Here is a 16,797-nt window from a genome sequence, read left to right as displayed (position 1 = left end):
GTGAGGGCAAGAGATGTCCACTTATCTCAGCTAGCATTTGCCGAAGGGATTTAATGGGGCTCTCTGACCATGCTGAGCCAAAGTGGGGGTCATCCACCCTCTCCGTCCCTGCATGACTCTGCAGCCAGGGGAACCATATGTGGGCTTTGGGGAATCTTTTCCTCATGTCCCCACCTCCCACTCCCTCCATCAGTAGTCCACAGACATCCGTTTGCAGCAGAGCAAGACCAGGGTGGTCCTCAGCTGCACCATGTGTCCAAGGGAGCGTGGCCGAGCTGCCACCCTCCTGCACAGGAGCCGGAGGTGAAGGAGACATTGCCCAGGCCATGGTTCCCCTGTCCCGACCCCGAGGAGGGCATGTGAGCGACTACGGGAGCCGGAGCAGCAGACCCTGTTGGGATGGGATCCTGGCATGGCCCTGGAGCCGTAACGTGGACCCATGAGAAACCCTCGAGCCTGCCAGGGAAAGGAGAGCCAGCACGGGGTGGTGAATTGAGAAGGCGCTTTAATCAGCTTTATCAGACAGATCTGGATCTCCAAATAAATAGATTTATCAAAACAGAATAAAACAAGAAACCAGGGATAAATACATGTACCAAAACAACCTGAAAATCCCCCAAAGCTATTTCCAGTCCGGGTGACAGCTGTGCTGCTGCACAACCTCCTCCCCAATGCTGCAGAAATGGTCCTGTTTGCTCTTTGGGAGATACCCCTCCTGTGAATACAGCACAGTAGATATTATGTAGGATATATATAAATATATAGCATAATAACATGCTTAATAGCTACCTTAGTGCAGTTTTTAGGGTCTCAGACCCAGCTAGCTGCTAGTGCCAGAAGTTACAATTTTGCAGACTACCATGGCAAGGGGACGGAGCCTCCCATGAGGGACGTTGACTTGCTTGGGGGGCTCCGGGGACGATGGGCATCTGATCAGGGTGACGCCAGTGATCAGGGCGGGATTTCATCCCCCAGGCCCAGCTGGGTCCCCCAGCCCTGAAACAAGCAGCGGTTTTGCTGCTGAATTTGCCGGGAGCAGGATTGGTATATATGTTGGTATATAAATCCTTTGCTGCAGTATAAATTAAAGTAAAATTTTACTGAAATTGAGGACAATCATAGTGTTTACCCCAGCTGCCCTGGGGCAGTGGAAAGGGGTGGTGTGTGGGTTCAGGTGCGTGGCTGCGTACCAACACCTGGACAGGCTGTGACATCCCACCAGCACATGTGGACTTCCCTGGGCTTGCAGGAACTTTGCTTCATGTCTCTCACCAAACACTAAGAGCATAACGTGGAGAAGGAAACAGAGGATGGGAGGACAGAGCGGCCCTGGCTCCCTTACCCAGACCAGTCCTGGTTGCCATTCACCTCTGATGGCCACAGTGGCAACGGCACTAGAAGGTGTCCCCAAGAGCCCAGCAGCAGCACCACCACTTGAAGGTGACCAGCACAGCCCAGGATGCTCTTGCAGGAGAAAACTACAGCTGAAAGCAGCCATGGTGGTGGCCAACACTGCATTTTTCCCCTTCAGCATCCTCCCACCACAGTGACAGGGCAACATCACCACCCAGGGCCCCATTCTCCCCTCCAGCATCAGCAAGGCGCCCTACCGGGTGGGGAAGGGGAGTTAGGAGCAACAAAGTGATGCTGCAGTGCCCAAATACCACCCTTGAAAAGCAAATTCCAGCAGGAGGAGGGCATTCCTGCTGGAGAGTGGGGGAGATGGTGTAGGAGGGAAGGCACACTGCTGCTCTGCTGTTGCATCCAGGAGTGCGGGCACCACCATGGATGGGACTCCCAAAGCTTCACAGCCAAAAAGAACAGCAATTTTTGCTGGGAAGGGAAAGTGGAGCTGAAGGGAGAGAAAATTATGGAGTTGACGATGGACAGCTTCAGCCAGGTCCAGCCCAGAGCAGCGATGTTAGAAGGAAGGTCAGGGGCTGTGGGACCTCCTGCCTCACTTCTCCCTCTGCACTCTGCACTGATGCAATGGGTTTCAGAGACTAAATCTGTCTTCTCAAAAAGTGCATCTTCAAGTGACCTGCAAAGAAGGAAAAGAGCCCTAAAACCTCCCACCAGTTCTGTGCTTTGCCTCCTCCGGATGTACAAGGAAGGCACAGAGGTCTCCTTTACGGGTTGGCTTCCAGGATTTTTTGTGCTTCGTTCCTTTTCTCCCCAGCAGGAAGATCAGGTCTTGCTTTTCTTCTTGAGAAAGCTGGAGAATGAGGCTGTGCAGTCATCTGCTGACCAAGAGAAAAAAGACTTTCAGTCTTCTGTCAGGGGAGACATATTTCTTTTCCTTGTGGCTGGGAATTTGATTTAAAGAGATGACAAGTGGAAAATACAAAGTCAGATATGGGAATCTCCTGAAATAAAACTCCTCTTCCTCCTCCTCTGCCGTTGTTCAGGGCTCCAGTCCAACCAGGTGCTGATGCATGTCATGAACCTGGAGAAAATAAAGATTTCTACAGACAGAAGCATGACCACTCATGGGATTTAAGTCTGACCAGGCCTAAGTCCTGGCTGAATTGGGGCCCACTTATCTTGCAGTACTAAAGCATCTCTAGTCCTCCATTCCTCCAAGTATTCTTCCAGCTAAAACAGAGAGGAGAAGATCTGAGAATTTTAGGGAAGTACCCTTTGAGGGGACTTTCAGCAAGCCCTGGATCACAGGGTCTCCAAGAGAGGAAATTGAGATGACTTTCTCTCTTTGTAGATCGTCTTTAGGCTGGTAGTGGAAGAAAGAATGGTCTTGTCTTGTTTTGCTGTTAGCTCCTGATGGTCTTCAGAAATGGTGGGGATTGCAGCAGGCCTCACATTTCTCTCTTGTCTCTTCTTCCTTTCCTTGCACACCTGAAATTTTTGATAGCAGAAGACAACAAACAGCCTCCTCCACTCATCGGCTAGAGTGCTCCAAAGGGTGTCATGTCCATAGCTATGGCCATATTTAGGACATGGTGGTGGTGTTACAGTTTGGTTTGTTTGTTTGAGTTTCTGTAATTTACGTTGGTGTACTTTTCCTTTTATAGATGTGCCAGTCTATTTAGTAATGCAATCTTTTCATATATATGCGTGTGTGTGTATGTGTGTGTGTGTGTGTGTGTGTGTGTGTATGTGTGTAGATAAATCAAAAGCTAGAGGAAAGTTTTTTCTTTACAAGTTCTTAGTTTCTTTCTCTGGACTCTCTGTCATCTTCAGGTCTGATGTTTGGGCTCGAAAGATATTCCAGTGACCTGGATTAAGAGAGATGGGCATTGATTAGCCATGACTCTCAGAAAATTGCCATATCAGGAAGACAACATTTTTTTCCCCCATGCATAGCATCTCTGTGCTGGCAGACCTTCAGGAACCATTTTGGGAAAGAGGTGGTGAGAGAGGTCTGGCCACAACATGGGCCACTGTCAGACTGGCTCATCAGTGATCCCATAAACTGAAGTAATAGGTTTTGCCATCTGGGCATGGCTTGACCTTCTCTCCTCAGTCAAGCAGCAGAAGAAATTAGAAACGCTACGCAAGCGCTGTGTTCAGACCACATGCCCTTACACAGATCTTGCAATTAGAAAGGTCTCTAAGATAAAGAGATACTGAAGAGCTTGGGTATCTGCTCCTCAGAAGCACCAGTTAACAGCTCCAGCTGTGGCCAAGAAAGTTCCTTTCCCCTATCCCCTCCATCCTGCTCCAGTTACGGACCCTGCTTTCAAACAGGGCCCCTACAGACCTCCTGAAATACAACTAACACATAGGCGAGGCAATCAATGGTATTTCATATTCTTTCCCTGGCAAATCACTCACGTGCTCTCAAAAGCAAAGCCGCTCCATCTGAAACACGGATCAGTCTCACATCTCTGTCTCCCAAAAGTATGTTTTAACTTGAGTGGTTAGGGACACGTCCTCAATCAGCGTGGTCAGTTAATGCAGCAAATAAGCTGCCTCTCATGCAGCCCCCAGCACCTCCACAGAGGTATCTGTGATTAGATATGGCTCTGTGCCTTCCAGGGGAGAAGAATTTTGTTTGTCCTCTAGCTCATCATCAGAAAGCCAAAATTCACATTTTGTTGGCAATGTGTGGGTTTATATTAGGCTCGTTTCTTGGGGTGAGCACCGAAAAGTCCCGCGTTTACAATTGCTTTTCTGCTGGCTACTCCAGCTGTCACTCCGGCCCTGGCAAGTCAGGCAGGGCTTTGCAACAACCTAAGTTAGGAGAAGCTCCTGCTTCTAAAGAAACCCTCCATGCCCCAACCCTCAGCCTCATCAGTAAGCCACAAACACCCTGCAAAGCAAATGTACCTGAGAGTTGAGCGATGCCACAACAACAGACTCAAAACTCGCCAAGCCCTCTCCCACTCCCCCAAAACAGCAGCACCCCTGGGCCCTCCACCTCAACCCTCCGGCAATACTGCTGAAGTCCAACTCCAGAGCTCAGAAGGTGGCTTGAAACCTTCCTTGTTTTCCCCCTAGGTGGTCACAGCCCTTGTGATCCCAGGAAGGATTATGCAGCTCTAATGTCGTCATCCCTGGGAGGCATATTTTCTAGCTGAATTAATCTCCTGTTGTGGAGAAATCACCGGCCAATGCTTTCCTAGAACTTGCAGTAACAGCAGAGAGATGATTTCACAACAGGGTTATTTGTCTTTCTTTTTTTCTCTCACATCACAGTCCCTCTCAAAATGGTGCCCCCATGAAGTCACGCAGAGCGCAGTGCTTAAGTCATCAGGAGCTTCTGCCGGAAAAACAGGCTCACTGTGTCATGGTGTTAATCCCACTGCATGTGAAAGGAGGATGAGTGACAGGGATTTTAAACAGTTATTTTAGGCATTGCTGCCTTCGACATTTGGAGCCCAATTTAGTTTTGCTCACAAAATCTCTGCTGGGCATGACTGAAGCCAAGCATCGCTCTTCAAAGAGAGACCAGTTGGGAAGGGCGTCCGCATTGCCCCAAAGCTGCCTGGGGGAAAGACACAGCCACAGAGCTGAACTGGGCTAAGGGGAAACGAAGGCAAGAAGGGAGCATGGGCCAGAGATTTTGAGAGCACCCTGTAAAGAGGGTAAGAAAGCAGCTCCTCCACGCCTTTGGGTGAGAAACAGCTGGGAAGGAGAATGCTGGGAAGTGCCCACTTTTCTGAAGACAGATCAGCTCCCCCAGGGTTTGGCCCAGAGGTGTTATCTTGTGTGAACCAAAGGCAAAAACAAGTTCTGGCCACCCTCCCTGCAAGCACTCAACTAGCATTGGTTGTACTGGTACATACTGGGCAGCAGAGCCCTTTGACGACTGAACCGAGACCCTGGCCCACAGGTGCTGGAGTGCTATCAAATGAACAATATGGGAACGGGTTTGATTCAAATTTAATCCATTAGACTCTAATCCAGTCGAAGTGAAGTGGCAGCCAGTGGGAAATAGCAATGCAGTTTCACTCTAAACAGGCACCCTCGGCATGTGCACTGGAATTCCTGCTTTCTGTAACATTTATGCTCATCCAAGAACATTAAGAAAGATTTTTTTAATATTTCAGAGTTTATTTTTTTAAAATCTCTTGCATAACTTTTTTCCCCCATATTGCCAGATGGATTAGATATAAAAATCAAACAGTTTTATGGGCTTTGGACAGATGTAACCTTTGGATTTCACAAGTGTGCGTCCACTTTTAGAAAGTTGGCTGCCCTTTCCAATATCATAAAGTGAGAATGTCACTGCTAACCAGGAGTATTGCACATGCCTGTAAAGACAGGTCAGCTCTGACTGGTTACATTTGCACAAGTCTTCTCCCTGTGGTTCACTACACACACTGTGCAGTGATTTACACGGCCTTTACTGAGAAGCTAGGGCACGTCAGCAGAATATGGGGCATTCACGCCAGGAGACTGCGGCAGGCAGGGCCTGTCTGGAGGACTGGAGAAATGGGGTTATTTTTCTTTACCTTCATTTGTCCTGGTGATCAGCCTGAAGTTCTGCGCTTCTTGCTTGAATTCCTGTTTGCTAATCTTCTTGGTCTGTATTAAATGAAATATCCCTGCAGACAGAAACACAGAGGCATCAGTCTATGCTGCACTCATTTTAAAGATCAGCTTGGTTTTAAAGCATGCTTCCCTGTCCCCTCCTGGGAAGCAAAACCACGGGACATTGCATGGGAAAGGCTGCCCTGGATGTGCCCACAGTCCTGGCTTGGTCCACGACCAGTCACAAATACCTGCTGGAAGTTTAGGAGTGAATCCAGGGTTGTGCCTGTGCTCTGAGCACCATCTGGGCTCCACACTGCTGGATAAATCATAGAATCATGGAATCAGTAAGGTTGGAAGAGACCTCCGGAGATCATCTAGGCCAACCCCCTTGCTCGGCAGGGTCACCTACAGCATGGTAGACAGGGTTGCATCCAGGCAGGCCTTGAAGATCTCCACAGAAGGAGACTCCACAACCTCTCTGGGCAACCTGGTCCAGTGCTCTGTCACTCTCACAGGGAAGAAATTCCCCCTCACGGTCAGGCAGAACTTCCTGTGCTTCAATTTCTGCCCATTGCCTCTTGTCCTGTCACACGGGGCAACTGAAAAGAGTTTGTCCCTGTCCCCTTCACACCCTCCCTTCAGGTACTTGTGCACGTTGAGAAGATCCCCCCTCAGGCTTCTCTTCCCCAGGCTGAACAGGCCCAGCTCTCGCAGCCGTTCCTCATAGGGCAGGTGCTCCAGCCCTCGGATCATAATTGTAGCCCTGCGCTGGACTCTCTCCAGTAGCTCCATGTCTCTCTTGGACTGGGGAGCCCAGAAATGGACACAGTACTTGAGATGAGGCCTCCCCAGGGCTGAGGAGAGGGGCAGGATCACCTCCCTCCACCTGATGGCGACACTCTGCCTAATGCACCCCAGGAGACCATTGGCTTTCTTGGCCACGAGGGCACATTGCTGGCTCATGGTCAACTTGTCATCCACCAGCACTCCCAGGTCCTTCTCTGGCCTGAAAATCCCTGCATCAAGCTGCACTGCTGTGGCCCTTGGAATACCCATCACATCATGTTGATGCCAATTCTCATCACAACAGAAGTTAATCATATTTGAAAATGATAAGTGCTCACAGGAGTAACAACAACATGAAACAGGTGAAAGTAGCAACACTTTGTTGCTCTGAAAAGTGTTTCACACCAGAGAAGGTCTGATTTCCCCTGAAACTATAAGGAGGGGTATCCCAGGATGCCCTGCTTTGCTCTCCCCGGGCTGACCACCTCTCTCCCCATCTTCCTTTGTCGTAGCAATGCCTCTGTCCTCAGACTTTGCTTTCCTCAAAGCTGCCAAGATTGAGGTTTTTCCATTCCCCTGCCTGCTCTGTAACTTCACCAGGACAGGAAACACCAAAATTATTTCAGCACAGATTGATATTTCTTTTTGTGCCAGCATCATCCTGTCAGTGGAGATGCCTGAGTCAGAAGTTTGACACCAGAAAACCAGAACTTGTATTTAGCAACAGAAGTGACCTTTCTGCAGGAATAAGGGGTATAATATTCATATTGGTCTGCAAAATGTGACAAAGAGAGCAGGTATGCCTGGCATATCCTTCCTATGTCTCACTTGACCTCCCACCCACTGCAGGCACCCTTCGCATCCAGCACCTTACTGTTCGCAGACGTCAGAGGCAACGTGGTCCCCCATATTCGGTTAAGAGACTTTCCTGATTCCCAGCAGCAGTTACACATAAAAAGAATATGTAACAAATGGGAACTGACTAGTAATCCATATAAACGAGATGTTACAAAGTGTGGAAAATTAACACGGGAAGTCAAAGACATCGAGAAAAATATGTGCCTAGTTGGACTATTAATATAAGTCATTTAAGTGGGCCAGGAAAAGAAGTCCTACCAGTAACAAAAGAAGATATGGGATAGAGGTAATAAAATTGTTAATGACGCAAGAAAGTCAGAAGTGTTCAATAAATCCTTCTGGTCTATACTTAGAAAGGAGCAGGAGGGTGTGCATATAGTCCCTGTGGCTCATGAAGCACTTTCCAGTACATTAGTAACCAAGAGGACAGTTTAAACAAGAACTACAAGAGATAAACATCTTTTAATCAACCGACTTAGATAATTTTCACCCAAGAGCCCTCAGAGAGCTGGCTGAGACCTTTGGCCCCTGGATGGTCATTTTTGACAAATGTCAGGAGCTGGGAAGCTGCAAAGCAGTGGAAGAATGCAGATGTTGTGCCAGTATGCACAACGAGAGAGTGAAGTGGCACAGATAAGAATAGCCCACTCAGCTCACCATCCGTGGAAAAGCCAATATGGGATTAAGCTGATAAAGAATTAGAGCATTTGGGATAGCTAAGGCTGGACAAATTCCTTTCACAGTGGGCAGATCCTGTCCAACAGACCTTGGTTCACTCTTGACAAGGCTTATGAGTATGAGAGATGGAGGGAAGTGATGGGGCTGCCATGCATTTATCACTTTTCTTGGAGCTTTATGCACCATCTCAGAACCAAAAAATGAACACAGGCCAGTACCACAGAGCAAAAGAGAAATGAATTGAGGATCAGCTCTTCTGGAGAGCCATTCTGTTCACCCAAAACCACCCTTTAACAAGGGCAAGTACAGAGTTCTGCACCTAGGGAAAAATAACCCTAGGCACCAGTACAAGCTGGGGGCTGACCTGCTGGAGAGCAGCTCTGCAGAGAAGGACCTGGGAGTGCTGGTGGATGACAGGTTGACCATGAGCCAGCAACGTGCCCTCGTGGCCAAGAAAGCCAATGGTCTCCTGGGCTGCGTTTGGAAGAGTGTTGCGAGCAGGTGGAGGGAGGTGATCCTGCCCCTCTCCTCAGCCTGGGGGAGGCCTCATCTCAAGTACCATGTCCATTTCTGGGCTCCCCAGTCCAAGAGAGACATGGAGCTACTGCAGAGAGTCCAGCGTAGGGCTACAAAGATGATCCGAGGGCTGGAGCACCTGCCCTATGAGGAACGGCTGCGAGAGCTGGGCCTGTTCAGCCTGGGGAAGAGAAGACTGAGGGGGGATCTTCTCAATGTGCACAAGTACCTGAAGGGAGGGTGTGAAGGGGACAGGGACAAACTCTTTTCAGTTGCCCCGTGTGACAGGACAAGAGGCAATGGGCAGAAATTGAAGCACAGGAAGTTCTGCCTGACCGTGAGGGGGAATTTCTTCCCTGTGAGAGTGACGGAGCCCTGGACCAGGTTGCCCAGAGAGGTGGTGGAGTCTCCTTCTGTGGAGATCTTCAAGGCCCGCCTGGATGCAACCCTGTCTAACATGCTGTAGGTGACCCTGCCGAGGTTGGGCTATGTGATCTCCAGAGGTCCCTTCCAACCTTACTGATTCTATGATTCTATGATCCTATGAAAAATAGGTGGATGGGATAAATGTAACTATTTCTCTCTACTGACTATGAAGGGAGGCAAAATGACTGTTTAGATGTGGTCTGATTCAAGAAATTGGTGTCAGTAGTTACTGAGTATCAACAAAACAGGTATTTCTACAGCAGTTCTCACAGGATGAGCCTTAGAACAGTGTTAGACAACACTAAGTTGTCTAACTTGAGGACAAGTGAGCGCATCCTCACAGATACCCTGGAAGCAACCACAGAACCACTCCTGATAAAACTTGTGGCTGACCCAAAAAGAGCGTAGGATGGTAAACAATGAGATAAGAATGAGAGATCTACCGTGCTCAGTAGGCAAAAGGTCTTTCTACAGCTTCTCTCCCAGCAGCTCACAGTACAAGGCACACCTGCACATTATAAACCTCCCAGAGCGTCCCAGGGAACATGTGAACCTGAGACTGTCAGTGGAGATGCCCAGCCAGCCAGCCTGCACGTTTATGTGAGAAGGAACATGGCTGCACACATCTGCATTAGACCTGTCCCAGCAGAGCACAATGAGAAGACCTTTGACCAGGGCACTTCATCCAGTTTTGGGCTCTGGACTTCAAGAAAGACGTGGAGAGAGTCCAGAGTGGAGGACATCTTCAAATGCATCAGGGAAAAGGAGTCTCCTGTTCTTCACACCTCTGGTGAATAGGACAAGAATGCATGAGCTTGAGCTGCAAGGAGGTTGGACATCAGTAAAAGTTTTCTCCAAGGAAGGGCCTTGTGGCTCTGGAAGATTACATAGGCAGTAGTGTCTCCATGGCAGCAGATTTTCAAGTATATGTTATAAAACTGTGAGGACAGCTGGTCTGGACCTTTTCAGGTCCCTTCCAGCCCAGATGTACGTGTGAGGGTACACCAGTGTGGTGAAACAGTGGGGATCACTGAAGGTCCCAGAGCTGCAGATTTTCAGGACAGAAAGGAATATTTTGGTCATTGTCTGATCAACAGTCTGGCAGGACAAAGATGAGAAAGAGCTCTGTGGGGAAAATCTTGCCTTCAGGTATAGCTGAGACATCCAGTTAAGGCTGAGTGAGGGGCATGAGTCAAGGGACTATGAACCATGCCAGTCTCTCTCTCTTATTCTGCCTGTTCCTCTTTTGTCTTCACTGCCCTTGATAATTCCTGTCCCAAAACATTGGAAAGTCATGTTTCAAAATTTGTGAGGTATTCAGACCCCTTAATGTGTGGGAAAGCATCTACTGTGGCTCATCTGAGGACTAGTTGTGAACCATCAGCAAGCTAGGTAAAGCTTTTGACTGGGTATTGCTGTTGGTTTCTCTTCCTGACTACCGCCTCACGGAGGAAATTGCCCCGACACAGAAATAGATGAGGCCACGTAAGTATTATAAGCCCATACAAAGGCAGATGGATGGACTCCAGGCATGACTTTCAGCCTCTTTTCTCCACACATGCTGCTCTGTTGGTAGAGTGATGGACCATGGAGAGGTGGAATCCATATGTGACTGAGCTCATGCTCTTTCCCAACAGTAACACTTCCCTCTGCCAAGCAAAAGAGCTGTGTTGGCCTCGGGGACAAGGGCCTCCCCTGTCCTTGGCTGGCAGGGCTCAGGAGCTCCGTGCAGACTCTAAGCTTTTGGCCTTGGAGGTGGCAAGACAGTTTGGGTAGTGACCTCTGCCAAACAGTGAGAAGCGGAAACGGTGGGGCCCAGACAGTGAAGTCTCAGAGCTGTCCTTCAGCTACAAGGTGCCATTGTGAAGGAGGTTTGCTGGAGTGGGAGGAGGAAGGGGAGAGGGGCACCGCGGAGGATGGAGGATGGCAGGGGGAGGATGGAGACATGGTGACAGTCAGGGCTCCGTCTCTTGAGTTAATTTCTCTGGTTACTGCAGTAATTATCCGTCTGTGCCCACACACCCATCTGCTGCAGCTTGCCTAGCCAGTCCCAGGAGGCCTGAGAACTCCATCAGAGGAGTAAGGCAACACACAAGAGATCATAATTTCTATTTATAGATGTCCAGAAGACATTCAGCTATATGGACTGAGGGTCATTGTAACCACAGGTAGGCTGTGATCCACCTGAAGTGCCCAACTGTTTGCAAGGGGTAGAATATGTCCAATAGAGACCTCAGGATGGGGCACGGCCTGCCCCATGATCTCCTCCAGAGCCCAGGAGAAACAAAACTCAGGTATCTACTAGACCAGGCATCTCTAGTGGAGAGAGACTACTCTGGACTACAAGAGCATTGCACAGCTAAAGACACTGCAAGAGAGCAAAAAAGTTGGTGTGATTTGACAGAGGTGTATTAGCTGTGCTTAGACCTCAGGAGAACACCCCAACTGGAGGATTCAAATCAACTGGCCCCAAAAGTGGGCTGGGGGCAATTCATCTCCCCAGCATGCATCTTCGTGACAGCACTGCAAGCTTTGCTCTCAGTGGATCAGGAAAAAGAAAGAATAGAAGAAAAATATGGAGTGACCAGAACATTTTTTGACCATGGTGGTTTCCATGTGCATCTGGCAAGAAAGTAGGCATGGTTTGAGGGCCAAGCCCAAGCCCTCTGCCCTGTTTGCCCATGTATTGTGCCTCAGGATGGTGTTACAGCAGTTGGTTGTATATGCTGGGGACAAAAGCGGTTTCCAGTCTCTGGCTTGCATGCCTGATGGACTCAGCAACTACAGTGAACAGATGTGCAAGGAAGAGTTTGAAAAGCCGGCCTGCTCTTAGCAGGTTTCAACTAGCTATGCAAGGAAGGGAGCATCGATAGAAAAGCTCTACAGCCTGAAAGATCAAACAAAGCTTGGAAACTGCTGGGCAACAGTCTTCCTTCACTGCAAAGCCATGTCACAAAAGCTCAAGTCAGTCTCAAACTCAAAGCAGTATCAAAGAAGAGAGCATAAATCTTTCCAGTCACATAGACTGGGTGAAAGGAGAGGTCAGCAGTGCACACACACCTTTTCCATTGCTGTCTGGTTTTGTTAGACGACTCACCTTTAATCAGCTTCCAGTTGTAGATTTCCACTTCTTCTGATGGTTCCTTCTCAATCGCAATCGTCCTAAGGATCTCCTTGGAGGTCTCTGAGCTCGATGGTACAAACATGTACACTAGGACATGGTTGGGGTTCTTGCCACATTGGGTGGTGATTATTTCATCGGTGGGTTTCACTCTGGCTTCTGGGCAAAAAAGAAAGACAGAGTTTTTTAACCAGGGCCCTCAAGAGCCATGCAAGGGGCAAGAGGAGCCTGAGGAACAAGCTTGGAAGAGGTTAGCTCAGCACTCAGGTTGAAGGAAAGGCAGCTTGATGGATTTGATGCCATGTTGCACAGCTGCATCGCTGACTAAGGGTGTGAGTACACCTGAGCTGGGGGAAGGAGTGTATCTGGGTTTGGATTCTGATAGAGCTCCAGAGCACCAGGGTGGGGAGTCTGCACTGCCAGAGAAGCCATCCATCAAGCCAGGAGGTTGCCATCCTGCCGTGGCAGAGAGGGAGGCTGGTGAGGCAGAGGGCTGCCTGGAGGCACTGCTTGGGAGGGAGGAAGATCAAGGTGAAGCAGTGCCTTCATCCTTAGAGGACAAATACCAATCACATCGTTATTATCCTGTCTTTTCAGGCAAGAGATCTGATCCTGAGCTGGGAAAAACAGCGAAGGGAAGCAAGATGTTGATAAAGTATCTGGGGACCTTCTTGCCCCCATACTTTTAATTCCCCTTGGTTTTGGCAGCCTCTAAGCCAGCAGGGATGGAGAAGCGGGAGTTTTTCTACCCAGATCCGCCATATCCCCAGCAGGAGACCTTCAGCACTATCGTTATCTAGCATGTTATGAACCCCAGGCTGGATTCCCCAGTTCCCATCTCATGCCTGCTGCCATCCCAAAGGAGCAACGTCAGCTAAGCTAAGAGATGAGCCGAGGGAACAGGAGCCAGCGCTGTGGCTGGCCTGCCTGGGCAGAGCGCCCGGCCTCAGCCCCGCGTGTGGGCTCGGACCCAGTCCGACTCCCCTCCCCACGCTCACGCCCTGGCGTGAAGGCATCTTCACTCCAGCCCCTCTGCAGGGCAGTAAGGAGACCCATGTCAGAGGCAATGGTAGGACCCTACGTGACTTTTTTAACATCTCTGGTGAAGGAGAGCTGTGAACTTTTTTTTTCTGGAGTAATTAAGAATCCCCCGTGGTTTTGGAAGCAGATTTATTGCCTTTGGTTGTGGTCCTTGGAACGCAGAGGAGCTCAGCTCTGCTGAATTTAGCCTTGTTCTCTCAGTCATTTTGGATGTTAAAGCTTTCTACACTACTCGAAAGAAAGTTTGGCTATAAATAGACGCATAGGGTTTATTTTAGTAGGACAGTTATTTTAGGTCTGATTCTGCTCTCCCCAATGCTTTCTGGAGGGGGTCCTGAACTATTCTTCATGCATGCTGGCATAGAGGAGATGGAAATCCCAAATTAAAGAAATACAAAGCAGAGCTCTTCTAGCAAGGAGATGACAAGTATTCAGCTCTGCAGCCTCAGCATGACACAAAGGGGGACACACAGAGTCCACCACCATCCTTGTTGCCAGCCCTCTCCCGCAGGGTCTGGGTGCAGGGAAACCTCCATCCCAGGCCATTATATTTCCTCTACTCATGGGCTGTTTTCTGCAGCCCCAGTTTCACAAGAGGAGAGGAACCAAGCGCCCTCACAGATGCAACAGGTATTTAACAACCTCAGAGCTTCACATCAGAGCCATTGGATTGCCCACTGTGCAGTGGTTAAGGGCAGAGGACTGAGGACACAGGCGTTCTGGCTTCCCCCTCGAGCAGCTGTGACGGTTTCCCTGTCTGACCAATGCTCCACAGCAATTCTGCTCTGATCAACATTTCTTTTGCAAACAGAAATCAGTCAGCATTTCTCTCCAAGCTGTTGCGTACAAAGGAGCAAGAGGAAGACAGTCATGGAAAGTGCCTGGAAAAGAAGACAGGCTAAATCTTCGCGTAGTGAAGGACAAGCATGTAACTTGGCTGAGCAACGTGTGTGTATGATCATTATCTTTGAGTATTGGAAAGCAAGAAGAAAATCATTCTGGCTGGGTCACAGCATTTAACTGGAAATAAATGAAGACTGATCAGCACACAAGAGATCCTAGCAGAGAGAGCTGTAGACTTTAATCCAGAAAGACCTACTATAATGGGAATGCAAGACTGGAAGGGCTCTGCTCAGTCATCACATCTCATTCCCACCAGGCACCACATCATAAATCCTACACATAAACGTATCAGAAACCCTATTAAAACAATCTGGGCTTCTGCCCTTCTATCCCTGGGGGAGGTCATCCCAGAACCTCTCTGCCTGGCAGCCAGAAACCTTGAAAATCCTAACTGAAATTAGTTTGCAGCTTGTTTGCCCCTATTGCTTAACGTGGCACCATCCCTTGCTTATTTGCCCCCGTGAGACCTCTCCAATTAGTTTGCAGCCTATTTGCCCCCATTCCTTAATGTGGCACCGTCCCTTGCTTGTTCTCCCTGGTGAGACCTCTCCATGAAATCATCATGACAACACGTCAGAGAAGATCAATGCAGTTACTACATCTGAGGTCAGGCTCCAAAAAGACTGAAGGTATGTTTAGTCTCACTAAGGAAGAAGTGGGTGGTCCATCATCTAAACTTCTGATCCTGAATGATAATACACAGAGGTGTAACCTAGGAAACATTCTCCAGTAAGAAGAGGAGCCAGTCTGATGTTCTGCCACCTCTTTGCCGGTTCTATGCTTCAAGACAAACAGCTTTCCAAAGACCAGAAACCTGCTGAGAGACCCAAAACCCATTAATTCATAGGACACAGAAAAGATGTTCTCTCTGCCGTGTCCCAGTCCCAGCACCAACCCAGTTCTACCTGGCCCACACTGATAGCTGTATGTTTAACCCTCCATAAGGTCTCTCAGGGATGGAAACTTGAACACCACCCAACCACGAGTGCCAGAGCTACACTGCACTCAGAGAGTGTCCTCCTAATTTCAAACCTGTGTTTCAGCTGCCACAATTTAACCCTGTGAATTCTTGTCGTAGCCAGTTGGGCCCTGAAGAACAGGCCATGCCCTCTCCCCAGAAGGCACCTTCTACTTGTTTGAAGACTGTTATCATGTCCCTCCTTAGACTTCTTTCTCCAGACCGCACCCAGCCAGCACATGCAACCTTTCAGTATCAGAGCAGCTTCCTCACTCTGGATCAGTCCTGCTGCTCTCCAAGACAGGCCAACCCTTACTTGTTTGGCTGAACTCGCCCAGTGTGAATTCAAGTCACCAGCAGTATGAACCCTTACACATCTATCTGTATGCCCAGGGCCAAAAACCTAGGCTAAAAGAAGGAAGTGGAAAGCAGCTGACACAGTATGCAGGACCAGACAGAGCAGGCCAGTAAGATCCCACATACCTGGACATATTTTACAGCATTTCCCATCTACTTTCTCTGGATAGTCACATGGATATTCCTTGGGACATGTGATCTTCTGGCAGTCCTGGACACCATCCCTGCAAGTGCATAGGATGCAGGGCAGGAGGCCGTAGAGCCGGAACACGGGGTGCCACACTTCCCCATGGGAGTAGGTCTTTCCGTTGTAAACACAAGCTGGAAGAGGAAGAAAGGAGTTGCCAGTAGAAGTAAATCCTCTTCTTCTTTGCACATACAAGGTATGGTAGAGCTCAACATGTTTTGCCATCTTTCTAATGGGTAGCCCTGCTATCTTGAAGATGTGGCCCTCTGGCAGCACATGGAGAGACATGTCTGGTTGCAGCAGATGCAGTGGGCATGGGGATATTGCAGCCACCTTGTCTTAGAGGTGCCATGGGGCAGGCGGACAAGGCTCCAGGAGCTGGAGGCTGCTGGGGTCAACACCCCTGAAGGGAGTGAAGGATGAGTGTGGGCAGGACCTCACCTGCCTCCAGCCCTCTGCAAGCCCAGGGTCCCTATGAGGCCAGGCAGCACGAAGCACAGTGAAGAGTGCCACCTGCTGACTTCTCCATGCAAATTTCTGGAGGTCCCAAAATTTCCTCCAGAGCTCCATCTCCCAGGGCTGGGAAACACTCTTCTAGAGACACAGTGGCAGAAGAGCTCCCAACAGGAGAAGGCAATTGCCTTTCCCCTTTGGCTCCATGGGGCTACCTCCCCATCTTGCCTTCTTTGTCTCTCCCTAGGAAGAAGACAACAGCACCAGGACAGACCCATAACATGGAAGGTAGATGCAAGGAGCCACCATGTCACTCTGTGGTGGATGCTCAGGTAGCCCTGGAGGGACCATCTGAGGTCCTCCAGCCAAGCACCTCCCTTCCCAGGTCCCAGAGCTCCAAAACAGCGTGAGGACCAGCCTTCCTCTCGCTTTTCTTAGAAAGTGGCAGATTCATGCAGAGAAGGGGTTTGGGGTCCAGGACCTGAGCCACTAAGGTTAAGATAGCTAGGTGAGGTTGGCTGTGGAGAAGCAGGAGGTAGGAGGCAATGGTAGGAACCTGCTGCAACTCCCTGGTAA

At 49.3% G+C, this 16,797-nt stretch overlaps 1 protein-coding gene across 1 annotated transcript in view; it reads right to left on the bottom strand.

Annotated features, from left to right (window-relative positions):
• Positions 1-3,153: 3,153 nt before the first annotated feature.
• The window catches only part of CHRDL2 (chordin like 2), a 33,084-nt gene continuing 19,440 nt past the window's right edge, over positions 3,154-16,797 (bottom strand). Inside the window, exons 8-11 of the mRNA XM_062578538.1 lie at positions 15,708-15,902; positions 12,299-12,481; positions 5,916-6,008; positions 3,154-3,233 (exon numbers count right to left, since the gene is read on the bottom strand). Coding sequence (XP_062434522.1) covers positions 3,154-3,233; positions 5,916-6,008; positions 12,299-12,481; positions 15,708-15,902 — 551 coding nt within the window. The remainder of the gene's footprint in view (positions 3,234-5,915; positions 6,009-12,298; positions 12,482-15,707; positions 15,903-16,797) is intronic.

This window comes from Rhea pennata, chromosome 1 (assembly GCF_028389875.1).
Source record: "Rhea pennata isolate bPtePen1 chromosome 1, bPtePen1.pri, whole genome shotgun sequence".
Taxonomy (NCBI): Eukaryota; Metazoa; Chordata; class Aves; order Rheiformes; family Rheidae; genus Rhea; species Rhea pennata.
The sequence above is the reverse complement of the archived record's forward strand: the minus strand, read 5'-3'. Positions and strand labels throughout refer to the sequence as shown.